Source organism: Siniperca chuatsi, linkage group LG13, assembly GCF_020085105.1.
Source record: "Siniperca chuatsi isolate FFG_IHB_CAS linkage group LG13, ASM2008510v1, whole genome shotgun sequence".
In the NCBI taxonomy this organism is placed as follows: Eukaryota; Metazoa; Chordata; class Actinopteri; order Centrarchiformes; family Sinipercidae; genus Siniperca; species Siniperca chuatsi.
This window is the reverse complement of record NC_058054.1, coordinates 8,282,378-8,303,920: the sequence shown is the minus strand read 5'-3', so window position 1 is coordinate 8,303,920 and position 21,543 is coordinate 8,282,378. Positions and strand designations below refer to the sequence as shown.

The 21,543-nt window shown below is 40.4% G+C and overlaps 1 protein-coding gene across 13 annotated transcripts in view; it reads left to right on the top strand.

Annotated features, from left to right (window-relative positions):
• The window catches only part of LOC122886766 (receptor-type tyrosine-protein phosphatase mu-like), a 154,054-nt gene that overhangs the window by 56,767 nt on the left and 75,744 nt on the right, over positions 1 to 21,543 (top strand). For all 13 annotated transcript variants that reach the window (XM_044219337.1, XM_044219336.1, XM_044219340.1 and 10 more), the window contains exons 7-8: positions 5,297 to 5,590; positions 20,576 to 20,884. In XM_044219337.1, the coding sequence (XP_044075272.1) occupies positions 5,297 to 5,590; positions 20,576 to 20,884 (603 nt within the window). The remainder of the gene's footprint in view (positions 1 to 5,296; positions 5,591 to 20,575; positions 20,885 to 21,543) is intronic.

Here is a 21,543-nt window from a genome sequence, read left to right as displayed (position 1 = left end):
CCTGTGCTCTCAATTGAATTTACTACCCCGATTTTTTTTCTTCTTTTTTTTTTGTCTCCAAGCTTTATGTGATTGATAGGTTTAATCCTGGCTGTCCAGATCGAGGTCTGTCAATCATGTGAGAGTGGCCGGGCCCAGACATAGCAGAGTGAAGAGGGAGATAAAGTCTCTCTGCCCGAGTGTATCAGTGGGTTTCAGTGGTGTACTCAAAGAAAATTTACTGACACACTGGAGGCAGTCAAAACCACACTCGTGCATAAATTCAACAAAACACAATCACTCGCACATCCACCTCGCACTTACACATACTCGGTGGAGTAATATTTTTGCTGATCGCTGCTTTCAATGTGTTACTAGATATATTTTTACACAAGACAAACCAGTTAAGTGTAAAGTGCTTTTGTCATAAATATTTAAAATACAGTAATTTTTCTAGATTTAGGCATTCATTGAATCTTGTAATGCATCCCACTTTAAATTCCGCAGAGATTTCACACCTCGATGACTCCGACATAAGCCAACTCGTCGCAGGAAGAAAAGAGGCGTTTTCACTGTTATAAGTGTCGCACATAAAAAAGCTGATATCTCTTCTTATTGTACCAGTCATAAAACAAGTGTTTAACCCTCCTAGCAATGTGTCTGAGTCGTAAATCCTTCTTCAATCCTTCTTAAATGTGTATTCACCGTTTCCGTTCGTTTTTGGAGGAGTGACCATGGAGTGATTCTGTGGATTATGAGTCTGCCACAGTCACACACCGGCTTGCTCTCCCCCCACCCCTCATTACCATACACTGCCTTTTTCTTCAACATGAGGAGAGTGAATGCTTGATTATCCCAGATAATCACTTCTGCCTTTCATGCCAGTATTCAGTCAGATTTATGTGCCTATGTGGAAGTGCACTGCATGTATTTCCAGAGCGCCATACGGATTGGCCCAGTGCAGTCCCTTTCACGTGCCCCCCCCCCCTCCCTTGTGATGGGCTCTCCTGTAGTGCAGCCAGTGGCTCTGAAAGGGGGATAATTACTCCCTGTCCAAGTGCCGGCTCCTTTCTTGGCCTGGTTAGAATCACCTGGAGCCCGCAAAGCATTCGCTGAGCTCCAACGTGGTATTTTGGGCCATGTTACCAACTCAAGGCTGCTGAGGCGCGGCCGTGTCGCCACTAATGAGAATAGCCACCAAAAATCGAAGGCCGGCCAGCCAAGCTCGTCATTTTCCTGTGACCACCTCTTCTCCTATCAGGAGCAGATCAATTCTTTACTCACAGCAGCCCAATTAGGAGAGTGCACAACGTAATGAGGACCTCTTGCATCTTAGCAAGAGAGGCTCAGTGGATGTAAAGGGCAAATGAAAGAAGAATTTATAAAGACTCATGTCTAATCTAACAACAGAAAAGAGTGGCAGCTCTTACTATTGCTGTCTGTGTGGTGAATGACAAATGGATGGCAAGACGTATGTGTGTCTGCATGTATGTGCTATTTATGTATGTTTTGTAGTGCAGAAACGATTAGTCAATTAATTGATTAGTCAATGGAAAGAAAATGAAATGACAATTTTGAGAACTGATTAATCATTTAAGTAAGTTATTAAACAAATTCACAGATTCACTAGTTCCAGCTTGTCAAATGTGAGGATTTGCTATTTTTCTCTGTGTTATATATTGTTAATTGAATATATTTGGGTTTTAGACTGTTGGTTTGACAGAACAAGCAATGTGAAGTCACCACCTTGGGTTCTGAGAAATTTTGATGAGCATTTTTCACAATTTTCTGACATTTTATAGACTGAAAAAATAATAGACATATTAATTGATGATGAAAAAAATTGTTAGTTGCAGCCCTAGTTTGTTGGGTCTTAGTATATCTGTCATTCTGTATTGGGTCCTGCATGTGCATGTCAGTGTGAGTGTTTGTCGTTGCATGAGTGTGCATTTGTGTGATTGTGCTCTGGCAGGCAGGCAGGCAGGTGCTGCGGTAGAGGAGGACGCAGCTGTCGCCAGACCGTTTGCCTGTCTGGTCAACATCATGGCAACAGCTGCTCGCTGACCCTCGCGTATGGCCACCACTGTCATCTGCGCACTGTCACCCATCTCCAGCCAGCTCACTTCGGAGCCCTTTCCAGGGCCCCATTACTGCGAAGCTGCCTCGTGAGGCTTAAACAGTGGGAATTGAGTTGTTAATATCCTAAAGTGTTCCAGCACTTGAGTGTATTTCATACCGGTAATCCGTTATTTTCAGTGCGTCTGCTATGGCTGTTGAACAGAGGATTACTGCACCTACAGGAATTATTTCATCACCGTAAGCTGCTGTTGCTTTTGTGATGCAGTAACTTTTCAAAGTTAAATGAAATGCTTATTGCTATAATACATCATGCTGCTTAGTCGTATTGTTACGGAAATTGTCTCAAGTGATAACAGCAAAAATAGGTTTGAATGGCAGCAGTGGCATCTCTGCATTGCAGTGCATGAGAAAAGCATGTTCTCTATAGAAAAGGAAGATTGATTAAATGATTGAAGGGCTCTTGCTTGATACCTTGGACATTTGAATCACACAGTCTGAAGGTGTCACAGGTAATCCTATAAGATAATACCAGATAAAACCAGATAATCATAAAATGCAGTATCATAACCTTAGTGGATATTAGTTGGTTGAATTTCCTGTTCTTTCTCACCCTGTGAACAAGTCATGTCTGAGTCAGCAGTTAGAACTTTGTCATATTTTGAGGGCCATTTGGTCCTTTGCATCACAAGGTGTTATCATAGAATGTGTTGGCAAATGTGTCAATAAAATCTGGTAACAACCCACATGACACTTTTTATTAAAAATGACTGATATTTTAACCATATTTCTCAACTGTACTCTTAGTAAGTCCTTTTACAAATGAATAAAGATACTTATTATGCAATAAAATAAATTACATCTGGTCTTGTAATCGTACATGCCATCTGCTTTTCTCGAGAGAAAACATAAAAGCCAAAACGCCAAGCAACTAAAGAAAACCTGAGTTCTCTGTTCTCTGAAACCAACATTGGGAAACCCATTTTATACATTTTTGTCTCATTTGATGTTTTAAAATATTGCAAATGCCAAACACTATTACAGTACCAGTATTTTTTAATACACCATGTACTATGGGGTATGGTATTACTGGGTGAGCCTGCTTTCTGTTGTTTAAATGAATCTGAGCATATTGCCACTTAACTCAGTTAAACCCCTTTTAAGACATAACAACAGACCATAAAAGACCATCAAAACAAGCCAATGGTTGAAGCCAGATTTTGGTTCACCTCATTCTTCTGTCTGGCTCCAACACACAGACTGGTGCACTGTGTGTAAGTCCAGGAGAGGACCTGCTGGATTAGCTGGTTCGCTTTAGGTGATGTTTGACAGCAACACTGGAAGCTTGGATTAGTGGGAGTTTAGGGACCTGTGACGGAGGTCACCGTGGGGTAACCATCTGCTGAAGGAGAGCCTCCAATTCTCTGTAGGACACCTCAGACCACTCCTAATGTGCCTGGAGAGTTCTCCTTCTCCATGACAACTCCATGAGAAGCAGCCAGGCTACTAATGGCATTATTCTGTTACATGTGTGCTCATTAGAGCTGCTCACTGTGGCCTCTGGGACGTGTAACTATTGTAGTGCACGACAAGGGTAGATTCCTAAGCAGTGCCTTGGCTGTGGGTCATAGCTCTTTGTTGACATTGGCAGGTTTTTGGTTGCACCATGAGACAGGAGTGTTCGAAGCATAAAAGACATGATGGTGACATAATGAAGGTGTAACAAGCATTTTTTGTCAATGTGGCTTTAAAAAGTGAAAATAAAAGTGTAGAACTATTCTTATAGACGTTAGAAGTTTCTATTAACACCTCCCCTCAAATGTTACTGCAACGTCCCCTTGCTTGGTTATATAATAATGCAATCCTGAAAATATCCCACAGTTGAAATAACTTGTCTGACATTTCGAGAAGCCTCATTAAACCAGAAATGGCACAAGGTTTAAGCAAGATTACACAAATATTGCTGTCATAACAGAGAAAAGGTAATCTTCAAGGTTGTCATTGAACACTACATTTGACTGACAGAGATAAACTTGTATTGAAGAACTTGAGATTACATTGCCGTCAAATCCAAACAGACACATTGAAGGTTCAAAGGGCCCAGAAATTGATTAATTTAAAGTGTTATACTATTTGTTTTGGAGAAAAACACCCTTACCATCATTAAATATTTGTACAATAGAGTGTGTGGAAATGTTTCTGTTGTTTACTAACCAAAGACTGCAGTTTCCTGTTACTTAAAAATTACTTGATTCGTTTTCATTGTGCACCTTTTAATCATGTCTAACTTTGAAAGATCGGGACTTTTGTTCAGTGAGTCTGGTTGACACAAAGGCTACAAAACAGATGAAGCTATTCTCATACTGATGGCCGTATTGGCTGTGAAAGTAAAGAGTTTGATATTGAAATACAATTTCTCAGTTACCACTTGAGTTATTTTGACAGTATTGTGTAAGGCTAAGACATTTTGAAACAGTTTGAATTGATCAAGTGGAATTATTTGTCTGATTGGGACACAGTGATTAAATATCAGAATTATCCTCTTTGTCTACTCTTAACCTATTCTTGAACAGCAATTGTGGAATATAAGTACATATACCCAAGTACTGTACTTAATTCTAATCCTCTACGATTTAGGGAAATATTGTTCTTTTTAGTCCACTACATTTATGACAGCTATAGTTACTAGTTACTTTACAAATCAAGGTTTTGAATATTATGATGTTATAAAATATGATGCATTATTATAGATTAAACTATCCAACAGTATATAACTGTGGATGCAGTAATGCATCAGTAATATTAATCTCACATTATAATATAATATATATTATATATTATATTATAATCTCACATTATAATATAAAAGTATATTCATAAACCTCATAAATTTGCAACGCTGATTTTTTAAAAGTATTTTAAGTATGTTTACATCCATGTTTACTAGCTTTCAGTCTTCTTCTTCACTACCTTTGCTAGTGCATTGCAGCATATCTTGGCGTGTTACCACCACTGTGCTTTACAAACAAAACATTTAATAAAAGTAAATCAAATCCAAAATATAAAACAAGATTATCATCACTAATACCATCAGTTATGAAAAAGTCATAAGATAAAAGAGAGATTTAAAAGAAGATAATGAGATCCCCAGGCAGGGAGTATTGACAAGACTTTCCACCATTTCACCATTATAGTACTGTATGAGTATCTAACATCAATCAAAATCTCTTTGTTTCCCTAGAGCCCCCGGTGCCAATTGCACCACCCCAGTTGACTGCTGTTGGCGCCACCTACCTTTGGATCCAGCTGAACGCCAACTCAATCAATGGGGACGGCCCGATCATCGACAGGGAGGTGGAATACCGCACTGTGTCTGGCACCATGTATGACCTGCAGCCCGTAGACAAGACCACACACAAGATCGGCCACCTGGATCCAGACACAGAGTACGAGATCAGTGTTCTGCTGACCAGACCTCTGGAGGGAGGCACCGGAGCCCCCGGACCCCCCCTGAGGGCCAGGACCAAATGTGCTGGTGAGGCCAAAAATACAATTACTTACAGAGCATCACTGGGATTTGAGAGAAATGATACAGTATGTTGCTTCAGAGTGTCTCATGAACAGGCTTTAAAACCAATTCATACATCATGTTGTAAATGAAGATGTGTATGTTGTGTAACATGAATACATACTATATCTAAAGTATCTCACATACACATTTTCTCCAATCTTAGAAAATGAACTAGATAGAAACATCCATGTCATTCATCCATTTATTTTCAAATGAGAAAAATGCTGCAAGGGCATTTGTGTCTTTTTAACAGGCAAATACATGCCAATATTGTAGAGGAAGTTTCTATTGGATACAAATTAAATCAAGCAGGACATCTACATAATGCAAACAATTTCAAGATGTACCAAACCCATTTGGCTAAGGTTGCCTGGTTACATGTCAACACATGTAATCCTACAGCATAAACTGTATGTTTGAGTTAGATGAGCTTTAAAAACCTAAACTGAAAATACCACAATAGTTAAAGAATATATTATCACTGCCACTTTACAAGTGTTTTGGAGAAACTGTCGCTGACACCCAAAATACGACAACTATGGTACTGCCACATTCTGTAGGAAAGTTTGTTTAATAGCCCAGCTGGTTTTGTATTTTTGTAATGACATTTCTAAGAACTTTGTTAAAAATCACAATTTTAAATTGTATATTTAAATGTAAAAACTCCAAAATACAGGTGCAAAAAAAACCCTGGTTGCTATAAAAAATACATTTCCTGCAGGTAGCACAACTGTTAAAATTGCAGCACTTTCTTTGCCTGTAGGTAGCGACCATGTGTATAATCAGCCTAACTTAACTCGCCTTTGTGGTGAAAATGTGAGTTTCAGTTTGTGACTGAGCTAAATCCCAATGCCAATAGGTGCTACACATCTAAAAAAAAAATAAGGATAACAGCTAACAGCACTAACAACTGAAAAAATTAGGTTCATTTTGCACAGGTCCAACACAATGACTGTCTGATACAACAGAGAACAAAAGTGCCCCACTTGATTAAATAGAGAGAGAGATACTGCAATTTGTAACAATCCTGTAAAAAAGAATAGTCAAATCAATTCAAGCAGTCCATTCATTCAGCATTTTTTATACTTATTATTATTATTATTGCCTTAGGCTTGTTGTATTTGAGTTTGTACCATCCCTAATTTACTTTTAACAAACAAAACATTTCAAAAAGATTCCTATGTTTTACAAATCACCCTCTGCATACAATAAATATCCATCAGCCATTGTTGGTAAAGCTCCATTGTGTTTCCTCTAAAGCCTCATTGCATTTGAAGCAAATAACTGCAGCTCACATTTGCCCAACATATATCATTGCCATTATTACGTCTATAGTAGACAAACCCCTCTGTGTTTTCATTGTTTCCACCTATAGATCTTCATTAGGATTTTTGGCATATGAGCATAAATTGTCTCTTTTCTAAGTAATGTATTCAACAGTGAGCACCTGGAACAATTAGAGCTGTGCATACCTTTTAAGCATTGCATGTAACAGAAAAAACTGATAACAGTTATGAACCAATGGACTAATAACAAGTTTAGGTAAACTTTTAACTTCCCTTGCTATTTGCAGCAGCTGTGTGTCACAATAATTGATATGATTTATAGTTGCTCTATGCATAGAGCTGAAAACTGCCCTGCCACATGGTTAGCCTTATAACTACTTGTTTATTCAGCTTAATTCTCATTCCAAAGGCCCCACAAGCTTCCTAATTCATCAGCAACACAGATTGATATCATGTGTGAAGCAGAGTGGCACCTTAAATTTGGATAATTATGTTGCTGCTATACTGTGGGCATTCAAACTCAAACATGTACATAAACACTTTGAGAACTTTGCCTGATGATATTGTACAAATTGCCCTTCTCACAACATTAACCATCTAAATTCCCATGCTGTACTAGGATGCCAACTCGGGGAACAAAACAAACCTAGCCTCAGCATTTTCCCAGGCTAATGCTTCTTGGTGTCCAGAGAAATGCTGATGAAAATGAGATTTTTCTCCCCTCCATGCCCAGGGTGTCACTCCCTCTCCCCACTGTGAAGGTCATGAGCTTATTCATTTTTAGTCTGGCTGATAGGGATGAATGGCCCTACCTGTGCAGCCTTCTGAGCCAGACCCAGCTTCTGCGGGGGTCCTGCACCTTGGCCACCCTGCCGGTCACAGTCATGGAGATTGATGGCCCCAGCTCCTGAAGTGTGTTTGAGGAAGCAGCTCTTGATCTTGTCCGGCTCTCTGCTGGTCTTTCCCACTGACAGGCTGGGCCTCAGCAGAGCTCCTAATTGAACGGTTAAGACTCACAGGGCTGTGCGATACATCACTGTTGATACAGACAGGCCCAGAGACTCGCTCCCCCTCTCCCTGCACTGCTGTCTGGAGGCGCTAATGAAAATCTGTAGCCACTTTAGAGCACTGTCTCTCACATAATTATTCATAGCCATGCCTTGGTCACTTCGCAAACTGAGCAATGTTTCTGATGACAAAAGATGTTTTAATTCAATCTTCTGGAAAATGGGGAATGTATAATGCAAGGACGCCACCAATTCAATTCAGAAGCAGGGGGAAGAAAGGGAAAGCCTTGAAAGGTTTTCTTTCCCATGAAGCACTTACATTACTTTCCTAGTGAACTTCAAAAGAATGTCTTTTCCAAGGCTCTGTGATTGCGCTAGGGGGTTATTTGTGGGTTTCAAGGGTTTGCAGAATGATTCAAAAAACATTTTGCATTTGCATATCCTCATGTCTTTGGACTGGCTATGTCGAATTTCACAACTTGTTAACATTTATTTTCCTCGTTTTCTACTGGCCAAAATTACTCGCCAAACATTTTTGAGCTAAAAGAGAAAAACATTTGGTAACTGTGCTCCCCTTCCGTGTGAAATTTATGTCTGTGTGAAGTTGTTTACCACTTTAGAGTCTTCCACGCTTGGTAAGTGCTACTTGAAGGAAGACACTATATTATCAGGTGGTGCCCTAGGATCACAGCAGGGTGCCCTGCATTTCAGCAACACTATTGAGAGACCATCTCACACAGAGAAAGCATTTCCAGCCCACACTAGGAAGGCAGATAAGCAAGCCTTAAACAACTAGTCATCTGCAGTCTGAGTTGTACTTTAGATCTATGTGGAAAAGTATTTGCCAGAACCTTTCAATCTGCTTTGGGTTAAGACAATCACAGACACATTTTGTAACTTGGTTTCACTCCACCTTACAAGCAAACATTTGGATCATTTTGTTACTCCAATAAAACAGATATTCTCAAATTTGTGGATTCAGCCCACATCTACTGATGACAGTTACTTTTGTCACTTTAACAATGTCTAAATCAATCAACTCTGTTAATTATTTTAAATCCATTTGAAGGTGATTGAGCCAGAGTACTGGGTGCAGTACATGCATGTTTTTCCACACAGCACTTGTTTCTGATGCAGCAGAGATAATTTCATACTAGTTTCCATGGTAGAAGAACAGTCTGTCCTGCATGCCTCATCTCCACCCTTTGGCCTTTGCTGTCCCACTGGCTCTCAGGCGCTTTAAAAATGGCAGTACATGATGGTCCATGCTGGGTCCAAACACCTGCTCAGACTCCAGCCTCTGCCAACTCCACATCTCCGTCTATAAGTTGTCTCCATCTGTGCTCCGGTACCACGTGGGAGTAGTCTCATCTGTTTGTTTTTACTTTGCCGTTTTGTTGCACTGAGTGCTATTAAACACAGGGGAATCAGCATTAATCAGGGATCAGCCCTCGCTTAAACACTTGTTTATAATAGTGGAGAGTAGGGAGGAGCTGCACAATTATGTTCACCCACACCAAGGTTGGTTATTTGTGTTTACCCACGTGGTTAAATCGTGAAAGACCAGGTCTGTTTTGATGCAAATAAGAATGATGCCAATGTTTGACAACATAAAAATGGTAGTAGTGGTGCAATCACTTTATTTGCCAAGTACAATAATGTCTCTGGTGCAGGGACATAACAACTCAAAATTTAGACTACACACTAAGTGTATTAAGGTAATCCACAAGGATGTGTGTTTTATCGAAGTTATGCCTGGCTTTACCAAGTAAAGCATTTATTAAACACAACTTCATGACAGGCCATTTTTAGTCAAGTATATCTTTTTTAATAAATCCGTGCAGTGTTTTGTATGTGCAATACAAGAGTTAGCGTGTCTGTGACATCAAGTAAAAATGGAACACTGGAACCTATACATGGACAAAATATTATAGGAGCCACGCTCAATGAAGAAGTGTTATCATATGAAATAAACACATCATATACAGTGGGGTAAAGGGGCTTCCAAACATACCCAGGATGGAAAATAGAAAATAAAATTACGTAAATTCCAAATATTTATTTAAAGCTTCTGATGCACAAAACGGACTCCAGAGTTGCTGCAACAAAACAAGCAGTTTGGTAGCTTTTACAGCCATCTTGCAAAAGCGTGATGTTTGTTTGTTGCTCTGTTTGTATGTGCATCAGAAGCTTTAATAGTTAGACAAAGATTAGAGAGGGTAGCTTTGGAAAAAGGTGTAATATTCACCATGGCTTGAAATATCCTTTAAACCATTCTTCTGTACGTTGTGTTGCTTAGCAAAATGCATATGGGTTCAATTGCATAAGGACTTAGTAGTACAGTCTTGTTGCAGTGTGCCGTGAGGAAGATATTCTAAATAGAACGAGATACATGAACTCAATTATGAAAGCGCTCCTGTGCAGATCTGTATTATCCATAGAAATCCTGAAGAATACCGTCACTGCCAGACCTTGAAAAGTTTGTGAATTACACGCAAACTCTGGAAAAAATGTTACCCTATTACATGAGCATTGTGAGCATGATGAGAATCATATAAGCTATACAGTTAACCGTCTGTTGATGCCATTTACCGAAAAATCAACCTTGTCTTTCACATTCCTTTCATCTTTTCTTTGAAACCTTACAAAGTAATGAATAATGGTAAGACTGATTTACGCATTTTCGTTAATGTCATTCCTTTTTTTGCCATTGTTCAGCTGTCAAAAGGGGCTTTGAAAAGTGCAATCTACAGTATAAAAGACCCTTTTTCCAATGGATTCTTAATTTGTCAAGAAACCATTCACTTTGAGATTTAATCGCCTGACTTACAGTTAAGGACAGTTAGGGCTCGGTACCACTTGCATAAACTCACTGTGAATATTCTTATTCACTTTCAAAAATTTGTGTCCAGTTTTGGTGCAAGCTCTAGCCAGCTCTGGCAAATTCAAAGTTCAAGTTTCACCTTTGTTGAACTTGCAAAATAGTGAGACTCTCCAATGTCTGGACATTGTGAAAGCAAGAGTGTGATTGACCTTTCCTTCAGGAAGAATTGATTGTTTATGTACTGAAACTGCATAGTTAAGGAATAAAAGAAGCAGAGTAGGAGGTTGTCACTAAATCCAAGGACAGAGATACAGGTTGACAGCATATACTGTTTGCTAAAAAGGTGTGTAGTTTTCAAGTTAACCTGGTTAGCTCAGCTTACATTATTTCCAGTCACACTAAACAGAGTTAGAATATTTCACATTGCCAATTCTTGTCTAACCAAGCCCTGACATTTTATTAACAAACGTAGAATGATGATCTGTCAGCTATAACAACCATTTCCCCTCTCTATAGATTCATGCATGTCTACAGGGTATATTACCTCAGTGAGGTCTAACCCTTTGTGATGGTTGCTTCTTTTTTTCTACGGCTAGAGGGTAGGTGGGTCTAAAAGGAAAGGAAATTGTTTGCTAGGTTTGATGTGTCTAATTAATGCTATTGTTGCCTTAAGGCATGAATAGAAAGCCACTTCACCTCACCATCTCAGATAACATTGGTCTGGTTTGTCACCCACAATAGCTGGCAGTCATGTGACCTATAGGGTTTATATATTGTCTGTGGCAAGGTGAATGAAAAGCTTCGTTTTGAGGCCCATTGAATTTGTGTTCTTTTGTCAGTCAGAGAAAACAGGGTAGATTGAGTTTTTGGTGTGCAGGAAGGTTATAGGAGGACCACAATAAAAGTCTTTTTATCACAGGCAGTTGGAAGTAGAACGGCAAATAGTGTTCTATGATATTGGCGCTGAAAAAAGCAAATTGTGTTCTTTTCAAGGACATGTCTTCAAACAACTGCTGTTGGAAAGGAGACAGGCAGAGAGTGAGAGAGACTCTGCATTTCATTATTATTATTTCCCTCATTTCCATCACTCCATTTATCTATTCCCCAAACATGAAGGAATTGAGACTCTTGAGAACAGATGTGCACAAACGATACTCTGGTGACAGCCACGTAAACTTAGTCTCTTCATACTCTACAGCTGCCTCTTAAGCTCCTCACAAACAATTATCATCGAGGTTGTTTGTAACCTCAACTCTTAAGCCTCAAGAGAATGATAAATAGCTGCAGTTTAGTCAGGCTTGGCAAGATCCTTTTTTTTTCTGCTTTTTTTAAATTTGAACTGAAATGATTTTCAAGGTCTTTAAATGTTTCTATTCTTTGTTTAATTATTCATGGTCTATCTGCTGTAATTTTTGTCACAGATTTTCTCCAACCTTTTGCTAAATTATAGATGTCCCATTCCCCTTGCAAGGCATCCAGGAAGCACTCATTCAGTCTGGTTGTATAACTCTAACTCAAGAACATTTGTGCTTCTCCTCCTCAACTAAAGGACAGGAATGTCAGGAAGGATGCAATTTATATCCTGTATTCCACCACCTAGATAGCTAGATCTTAGATCTCATATATCTCCTAAGTAGGTGGCTCAGAAAACGCAGCAACCATTTCACAAAGTCAAGCGCTTCACTTTGATTTACACTCTGTGTAACACCCTGAGTTGAGTGCGACACATGCAGGTTTTTGGCGACAAATGACAATGCCACGTGGGCCATCTGGGGAGTGCTGAAGTTGAAGAATCACCTAGGTAACCTCCCACTGCTCCTGTAGAGATTGCGTCCCTGTCGGTAAATGAGGGCTTGTGTTCTTCCTATTTGTAAGCCCTAACCACAGGCGTTTTCCCCAGGAACCTGAACACAAAAGACAATGCCTGGTCTGACAGTAGAGATGGATGTGTGGGCATGTGGATGTGTTAAGAAAGATGGGAGAGGCGCAGGTCAGTCTACCTGTCACTCTCACCCCAATCACTGCACAGTATATTGGTGGAAACTAAATGAAAGATTGATTTAACCAGTTCCACCTCCACTGCCTCTAGTCTTCCCATCAGATGGCTGTCCATTTGTTTTCATCTGGTTGATGGACTTGCGCTTCCCTTCACCTTTTGGCCCTGAGGCACACTTGCTAGGTTTGTTCTTTTAATTACTCCCTCTAAATGGCCAGTGATAGAAAAGACTACCTACTGACATTTTATACCCTTTTATTTATTTAGGTATTTATTAAATTTCCATTTTTTTAAATCAAAATTTTAAATACTGCAAAGTGCAACTTTTTATGGCTTGGTATTTGAAGCAAAGCGAATAGAGGTTATTTGCTTCTTGTAGAAAAGTCTTTAGCAATGGCAATATCACGTTGAGTGCTATTGTACTCCGCAGCACAGTACTTGCTTTGTCTCCACCCCACTAAATGCTATCATCATAATGAATAAACTGTAGAACCCCTTTTTAGCTTTAGTGAGCTTTAAACTACTGCACTGCCCAGTATGTTCCAAAACATAATGGAAGTAAGTAACCATTATTAATTCATGAAAGTACTGATTCCATGTAAATAGACAGTATACATGGATAATCAGGCATGCTAATGGATGCGTTCATGGTGTGAGTGGCATAGATCTACTACTTTTTGTGTGTGTTTAAACCCCTAGCAGCAGATTGGTGCATTCTGCATCAAAAATTGCACCCTTCTTCCCAGTGTTGGTCTAACAGTGACACACATGCATCATACATTACTACTGGAATCTGCAGAACCTGCTGTTTCCAGTAACAAACATTTGTCCGATGTCCATTGAGGATGGAGTGGTTCCTCCTTGGTCAGCGGAACTAGCACTGGGGTCTTTTGCGATTAGCTTTGTAGAACCATGTTGTTTTGCGAGATGCTTCAGAAGATTAGAATTACTAGTCTTTGATGTGGATAAAGTTCTCACACCTGCGCATAGACTACAACTCACCACTATAAGTTTGTCCTTGATCTCGAGAATGGAACAATAATGTCCATATCTCCAGGACAGCAAGCTCACATTGCCTGAACTATTAGCCATTGTGTGCAGTCTAATGCTGATTGATTGATTCACATCATTCATTGTGCCGCCGTAAAGTCGCTGGATCATAAACTGGAAAATCCGCGGAATAGGCTGCATTTATCTGCTATCAAGACAAAAGTAACAAGCCCATTTAATTTCAGTAATTGAGTTACTTAACTTGAAAAAGTAATTAGTTATTTCTCGTTACCGCCAAAAGTAGTGCAATTGTAACTCGTTACAAAGTAACTCCCAACACTGGTCTTGACCTGCATCATCCTCCTGTGTTGGTAGGGTGTATCTTACTTTCCTGCTCCTGCTTTCGCTCTCCCTTTCAATTCAGTGCTGTGAGAGGAAGGCATTCACCCATTCATCTCCACCCCTACAGCTTCGGGGGGTTCATCAGACAAGGTGGCAGCCCAGCCCGGCCCAGCGCTGGGGCTCATTCTGTGGTTTCAATTCAGTCCAGCGCATTGTAGGCCCCTCCGCCCCTCATCCTCACCCATCATGTCAGTCTCATTTATCACGAGGCCTATAAAGAAGGACTTGATAGAGTGAGGAGCGACCACCACCATTCAATAAATCCTTGTGATTATCCACGCCTCCAGGGTGTATGGGCAAAGTGTCTGTGTCTGTGTCTCTGTGTGTGTGTGTCTCTGTGTGTGTGTGTCTCTCTGTGTGTGTGTGTGTGTGTGTGTGTGTGTGTGTGTGTGTATCCTGAGCACGTGGGCATTTGTCTCTGACTTTGTAATGGGTGTAGAGGGTGATGTTAGAACATAAGAAGTCCATGTACAGGGCCTTTAAAGTGCTGTCAATTATAACATGTGTACATGCGTCAACCCCAAGGCCTGGTTTGACTTGTTGCATTTGATGGCAACAAAAACCTTGGCACTTCTAGCCTCCCCCCCTCCACCCTCCTCTGTCTAAACGTTCTTTCTCCAATCCCCCCACCCATCCACCCACACATTGACTCCCTCCACGCTCACTCCATCTATCCCTCTTAACCCCCTCCCTCCTCTCTTTCTCTTCCTCCAGAGGATTGCATAGAGGAGCACTATAGGAGGGTGATGGAGCTTTGATTGTCGGTTATCAAAAGCTATCATTACGGCTCACTTCTGCAGGATATGAAAATGATTTCCTAAGTGTAAAACCCATGTCATTACCTCAATGGCCTCAGTGCTATCACTGAGATGTAATAGAAAGAGGCAAACAAATGTGCTCGCCTCCCAGCCCGCCCAGCTCAAACAGAACAGAGTGAATAACACACAGCAATGGAGAGATAAGTGACGGCAATACCAGGCCTCACTGCCTAGAATGGAACACTTTACATGAAAACAGCCCTCCGACCAGGATTTAATCTTCGCCGTTGTCATGTTGTTTTGGAACTGTCTACAACGAAGGCTGCTGCGTGTGACAAGCCCTGGCTGACATTCTCCAGCAAGGAATGCGACAGTCTACATGCCATCCTGTGAAAGTCGAGGCATTTCTCTTTTTTCATCTCTAAACCACAAGGCTCCCTCCTCCCCCTTAACCTGAGCGCTGTTTCATCCTGATGAGATAGGAACCACATTGACTTGACAGTGGTTTCTAATCATTGGGGAAGTAGTCTTTTCTTTTCCCCTCCTGGTTCTGTTTGCTGAGCAGGGAGATGGAAGTCTATGCCAGCACCAGGCTTTTCTGCTCTTAATCGATGTGGAGCTGATAAAGATCCTGGCTTTCTGAATGACTCGTCTGCTGTGAAGCCTAAGGAAGATCTGATAAGTAAATCGTTCTTCTGTACATATAGCCAGTAAGATGCTGAGGAACCAGATCTGTGCTGCTGTACACGCGTATGGACAGTCCTTTAATCGCATAAGACCTAAAAACATGCTAGAAAACACACTTGTCCCCCTCATACACACACACACAACACACTTGTCTCACAGTAAAGTGGCTGTGCTCCGGACATGCCCAATTTGTTTCCTTTCATCCAGGACTAATGTCTCGCTCTACCCAGGGGCTAAGTGCACCATTTGTAGCCCCCTCTAGGACAGACGGCTGCAACATGCGGTTATTTGTTGTTTTGGGAAATCATGTTATCACTTCAGCTGCAGTAGCGTGTATGCAGGACCCATTCAAATTAACAAGAGGCAATAATGTGCTGATAATTTCTAAAAACATTATTTAAATGTCATGCTGTAATGACAAAAAATCACTAATAGTTCTATGTAAATGTCACATTCAAATTATTCAATTACATCTGCGAGTGTGGGGCAGGTGATAATTTGTCCACCGCTTGGAATACCAATCTGGCTCTCACTGGCGCTCATTCTGTGTGCCCTGGCATAAGATAGACCTCAGCAATTTCCTGCTCCAAGGGATGCTTTCATAGCCATTATTATAACTCTATTCCAATAGAAATATCTGCCATACTGGAGAGATATTGGAGTCATATTTTCAGTACTTTCACCCCAGTGTCACCCTCAGTGTGTGATAGCTTGTGAGAATTGTGCAAAAAAAAAAAAAAATAATGGTATGGATTTCAAGTGATAGCCCTGTTATTCCTTGTTGTGATTTGTGCTTGTGCTTTTAATACTGAGCCTCTTGCTCGGTCAATAAAACTAAACTAGCAGTCACAGTAGACTGGGTTAATAGGCTCATCTCATCAGCTGTCATTCATGGGCCTATGGGCCTATTTGAAAATGGCTGCATAGCCTCCATCTATGCATGAAAGGATTTATAAAGGATATCAGCCATTCAGCGTGACCTGTTCATTTCAGATTAAGTGGGGGAGTAGGGCACAGGTTGTTTTTCTTTTTCTCTTTCCTCTTTCTTCAAAGTCAGCCATGACCAGGCTCTGAAATGGATGAGGCACCTTGTTGTTCATGAAAACAGATGATGTCATTCTGAGTCATGGGGTACAAGTTGTGACTGGGCGTCCGCCACAGATCGTCACATTTTACTGCCTCTCTCAGACAGCTGGCATTTGCACTACAGGGAGCCAATGGGGCAACAAACAATTAGCCTTTTCTCAACAAAACTCCAGGGAGAGGTTATAGAATAGTCATAAGAGCTGTTTACTAAATGGCCAATGTTTCTTTATGTACCTTCACTATCATTGCTGGCATACTAGCAAATATATCTGTCTAATGTTCGTACCACGTGCCAAAAAGCCGAATTTATATATGAATAAATAATTTATTCCTCTTATTTAATTTTTCTTCTTTATTTGGCATGGGCTATTTTGCTCCACAATTTTTCACGAGTGATTCCAATTCTTGTTGGCATCTTTCCATTGGCCAGAATTAGGGTGCAGTGGACATTATCTGTGATGTTCCACAAAGACGGAAGTGTGACATTCTCTTTGAACGCTCCAGAAATGAGACTTCCTCCCAGCCGTCCATGCACGTCTGCTTGAGATTCACACTTTGGTGCATTTGTCACTTTTAGAGCATCTGGTTTAATTTGATTTCTGTGCCTGGCCACCCTGCAATTCTCTGTGCTTTTAGTGTAACCGTTGCCTACTGAGTGCAGCCAACAGATAGTTCCGCAAATAAAGGGGTTTAAACTTCCATTTTCTGGATGGCTTTCCCAACATTGCAACCTATTTGAAGAGGTCTGTTTTCTATCCCCAATTCTTCTTTTTTGGTCTGATTGCATTTGTTTAAAATGGCAGATCACTTTGTGAATTATTACATTTCTCCTGTCGTGGAAACTGAAAAATGATTTCTTGTCTAGTGCAGATGAGAGTTAGTACTCAAATAAAAAGACAACGCAATATTTCTTCTCAGCAGATCTTGCTTGCAAGCACAAGCCATTATACTGTAAGCCTTATACCAATATGACTGAGGAGAGGCAGTCTCCCCTCAGTTCTTATAGCAACAAACACACATTAACTGTAACATAACAAAAAGAAGCACATGATTTCACTCAAGTTGTTGTTCGACCTACCTTTACTTACTCATGAAGTTTTCTTGTATTAAGCCACATTCAAATCTTAAAGCACAAAGCATGTGAGCAACAGCAGTATACAGTAACAGGGTCATTATGGGAAAAACACACAAATATCACAGGATTTTCCTTCACAATCCCCATACTGTAGTTTGCTAGCAGAGTGGAGTTGGGTTACTTTTCTGTTAACCTTATGCTGAATATTTGACTCTACAGCTAATCCCTTTGAAGATTGATGTAGACGTTACATACTGTACATACCAGTCTCTACCAAAGATGAACATTTCTTTCAAATTTTAACAATCATTGGAGGTCAGAGATCCTTTATCAAAGATGACACACATTCAAAAGAGTACTCCTACACAGCATTGCAGAAAGGTTTCTCGAAGAATTTTAAGCCCTTTTATGCAAGCTATAATGCACAGCACAACTCAGCGAGTCAGAAACTATATATTTTCTTCAGCTATTGTTTAAATTGTTATAAAAGCAGATAGACATATACAGTGTTCTAATTACACTGTGGCTTTTAAGGGAGCCCTATTTTTCTGGGGTGGGAGGGCACTGTACACATTCATGCGCATACATTAATGCTCCGGCCTTCATGCAGAAATATACTATCAATACATTTCAAGTCATACAAAGAATATTTAGCCTGGGACAACAAAGAAACAGAAAAATTAGTCATCATTGCAATATTTTTTTAATCGCTCTCCGCCGAGAAACGATAAAAATGCCAACGCACAGTGGACAGGCAATGGTTTGTGTTACTTTGTTAAACAGACCAGTCCAAGGTTACATCCCATGACAGTTATGAACATGCGCCCCCACGCATGGATGGCCACAGCAGGAATAGACAGCATTGTGTTTCGTAGACACAAATTGGAAATGGTAATGCGCGAATAAACATGCACGTTGAGCTTTACTATTAGCCTATTATTTATTTCAGGAACCTAAATATACAGAAAAATATACATTTATACCAAAATAAACCTTGGCACCTAATTACGATATTTTAGAGCTCCCCCTAAATTTCTCAAATGAGGCTTTCTGGGGAGCTCATGTCTCTTTTAGGGGAGCAGAGTTCCCCGTAGCTCCCCCGTATTTCAAACCCTGGACAAACCTGATCTGTCAAGGATTTTAGTGGTTTGTTGCACTCTGTGCAGACCTATAGTGACAAATCCTTCTTAAAGAGAAGCTAATTGCCATTTTGTTTTCCTTTTGGAAAGATGTTTTTCTATTTTCCAGACATACTTTACGTATTGTATGCTGCACATTGATATTCCTTTCCCCGTCTGTCTTCAACAGCTCGTCCTCTGCCTCCTTCGGGCCCTTCTAATACTATTTCATCTGCTCTATGAAAGCACAGGAGAGATCACATGTGTTGTTGCTCCTTTGTGAAATCTGAAAGAGTTCCATCTTTCATTCAACAAGCAGGCACCTTTTCTTTCTCTGTGTTTTTCTTCTTGCATTATCCTTTCTCACTTGTACAAGCTTCTGTCATGTCACAAGTCATGACCTAATTTCCTAAAAAAGATTCATTTCTGTCTTGTAGCTTTTCTGTAGTGCTACACAAATTGCATTGTTAATTATTCCTGTAAAGGATTCTGAATAAAACTTGTTCAGTTGGACATTATCTCTCTATAGGTATCCACTGGGCATAGGAGCTAAAATTAAACTTGTATGCTGTGTCATAAATGTAAGTGGGCATCACATTCAAAGGTTGCCAACTGTGTTGTTTGTAGATTCTTACTTGTTTGTCATGTCCTTTGTACAACTTGTAAATGAACAGCATGCTGGAGCTCCAGTCCAGTCTCCCCCCATGCACCTCCAGAATGTTAAACATGGCTGCTGTGGCTGCCTCTGAATTGCTGGACTGTGTCTCCTGGGGAACGGGGAAATTGAGCCCTGGCTCTTCCTAATAGGTAGTAAAGTGTTAAGTTCCAGAGAAATGGACTGCGAATTTAACCTGGAATGGAAATTGATCCCATTACCTTGTGCTTGGGCTGCTTTCCTCCTGTAGGTAGGAGAAGGAGAGAGAGAGAGAAAGAGAGCAAGAGGGGAAAATAGACGGGGAAAGCAGAGAGAGAGGAGATGAGGAGAAAGAGAGAGTGGGAAATAGAAATGGGGGAGCCACAGAAAAAGAGATGGACAGAGAGAGGAAATAGAGAAGGGGAATGGAAAGGAAAGAGGTGGAGGGAGAGGCGATAGAAGGAAAGAGAGAGGAGAAAATAGAGAAAGGCAAGGAGACACAGAGTGTATGTGATTAGAGGCGATAGGATGGCAGTGGGGGTTGTGTCCTGCCTGGATTGACGGGCTGGCTGACTCTGTATCAGTGTGGTGCTAATAGCTGACCGCCACTGGGCGAGATGGAAAAGAGAGAGGAAAAGGCAGAGGACAAGGTAGAAGGAGCAGAAGAACGGCACGCTCTGAAGGGATGATACACCTCCTGCTGAGGGTTTCCACCAACAGACCTGTGGTGTCTTGGTGTGTGCAGCTGCTGTTAGACCGAGTTAGCAACGGTAATGGGATGTGGCAATGCTCAGTTTCAGGCTGTGGCTTTGAAATTTTAAAATATTTTCTGGAAACATGAATTCCAAACAGAGGAAATGGTATTTCATATGAAAAAAAGTACTGACCAGGTCTCAAGTGTTATGAAAAATCTGGTAGTAGATTTTCTTTGACCCAAAGGAACACCGCCATCTCTGTGCCCTTGCATAGACCTCAGTAATTTTCTTGATTTTATTGAAACTATTTTGCGCTACCTGCCATTTCATATAGCCTAATTGATTATCTTGATGTATGCTCACATTCCTCTCTCTCTGTCCACCCCGCCAGAGCCCATGCATGGCCCACGAAGGCTAGAAGTGGTGGACATTCAGTCCAAACAGGTGACAGTGCGCTGGGAGCCTCTGGGCTACAATGTGACCCGCTGCCACAGCTACAACCTGACCGTCCAGTACCGGTCCAGGATGGCCGGCAAGGAGGAGACCCGTGAGGAGGTGTGTTATGACACCCAGAGCCGCGATCCTCAGCACACCATCCACAACTTGACGCCCTTCACCAACCTCAGTGTCAAACTGGTGCTACGCAATCCAGAGGGGGTCATGGAGAGCACAGAGCTGGAGGTTCAGACTGATGAGGATGGTAAGTGTGATGCAAGGTTACTTCCTGTACAGGTCTGGAAAGTGTGACACAACATTTTGCTAAACTGATCCTAGATTAGATATCTTTTAAAGTATGTAGAGCAAATACATTTTAAAAAATGAAACACAACCACCCAACATTCAAACAACTAAACTAAAACTACAATATCTAAAATATTACGTTTTGGAAAAGCGTGCAATAAAAACAGAACATTTTGTAGCACTTTATTTTAACCCTCCTTCAGCCTTTATAAGCAGTATATAAGCAATTATTAAATTTATAACACACTATAATGCAGCTATAAGCAGAGCCCTTTTATTTGTGTTTATAAAATTACCATAACTCTTATGAAGCATCTATTACTGGTCATTTAATGTTTGATTAATTAATGTTTTCAACACATTTATAAACACTTATTACTTAAAACCACCATTAAGGATTTCTATTTGTGTTTAAACATTAATAAATGTAAGAATTTATTCATATATGTAATTATGTATGATTACAGCTATGTTATACTGTGTTATCAAACATTCATTACTTTTTAGACAAGAGTTATGGATAATAATAATCATTTTAAACACTTTATATAAATGTCCTTATTTACTTACAACTCCATTATAATGTGTTATAAAGAAAGTGTAATAAGTGTTTATTGT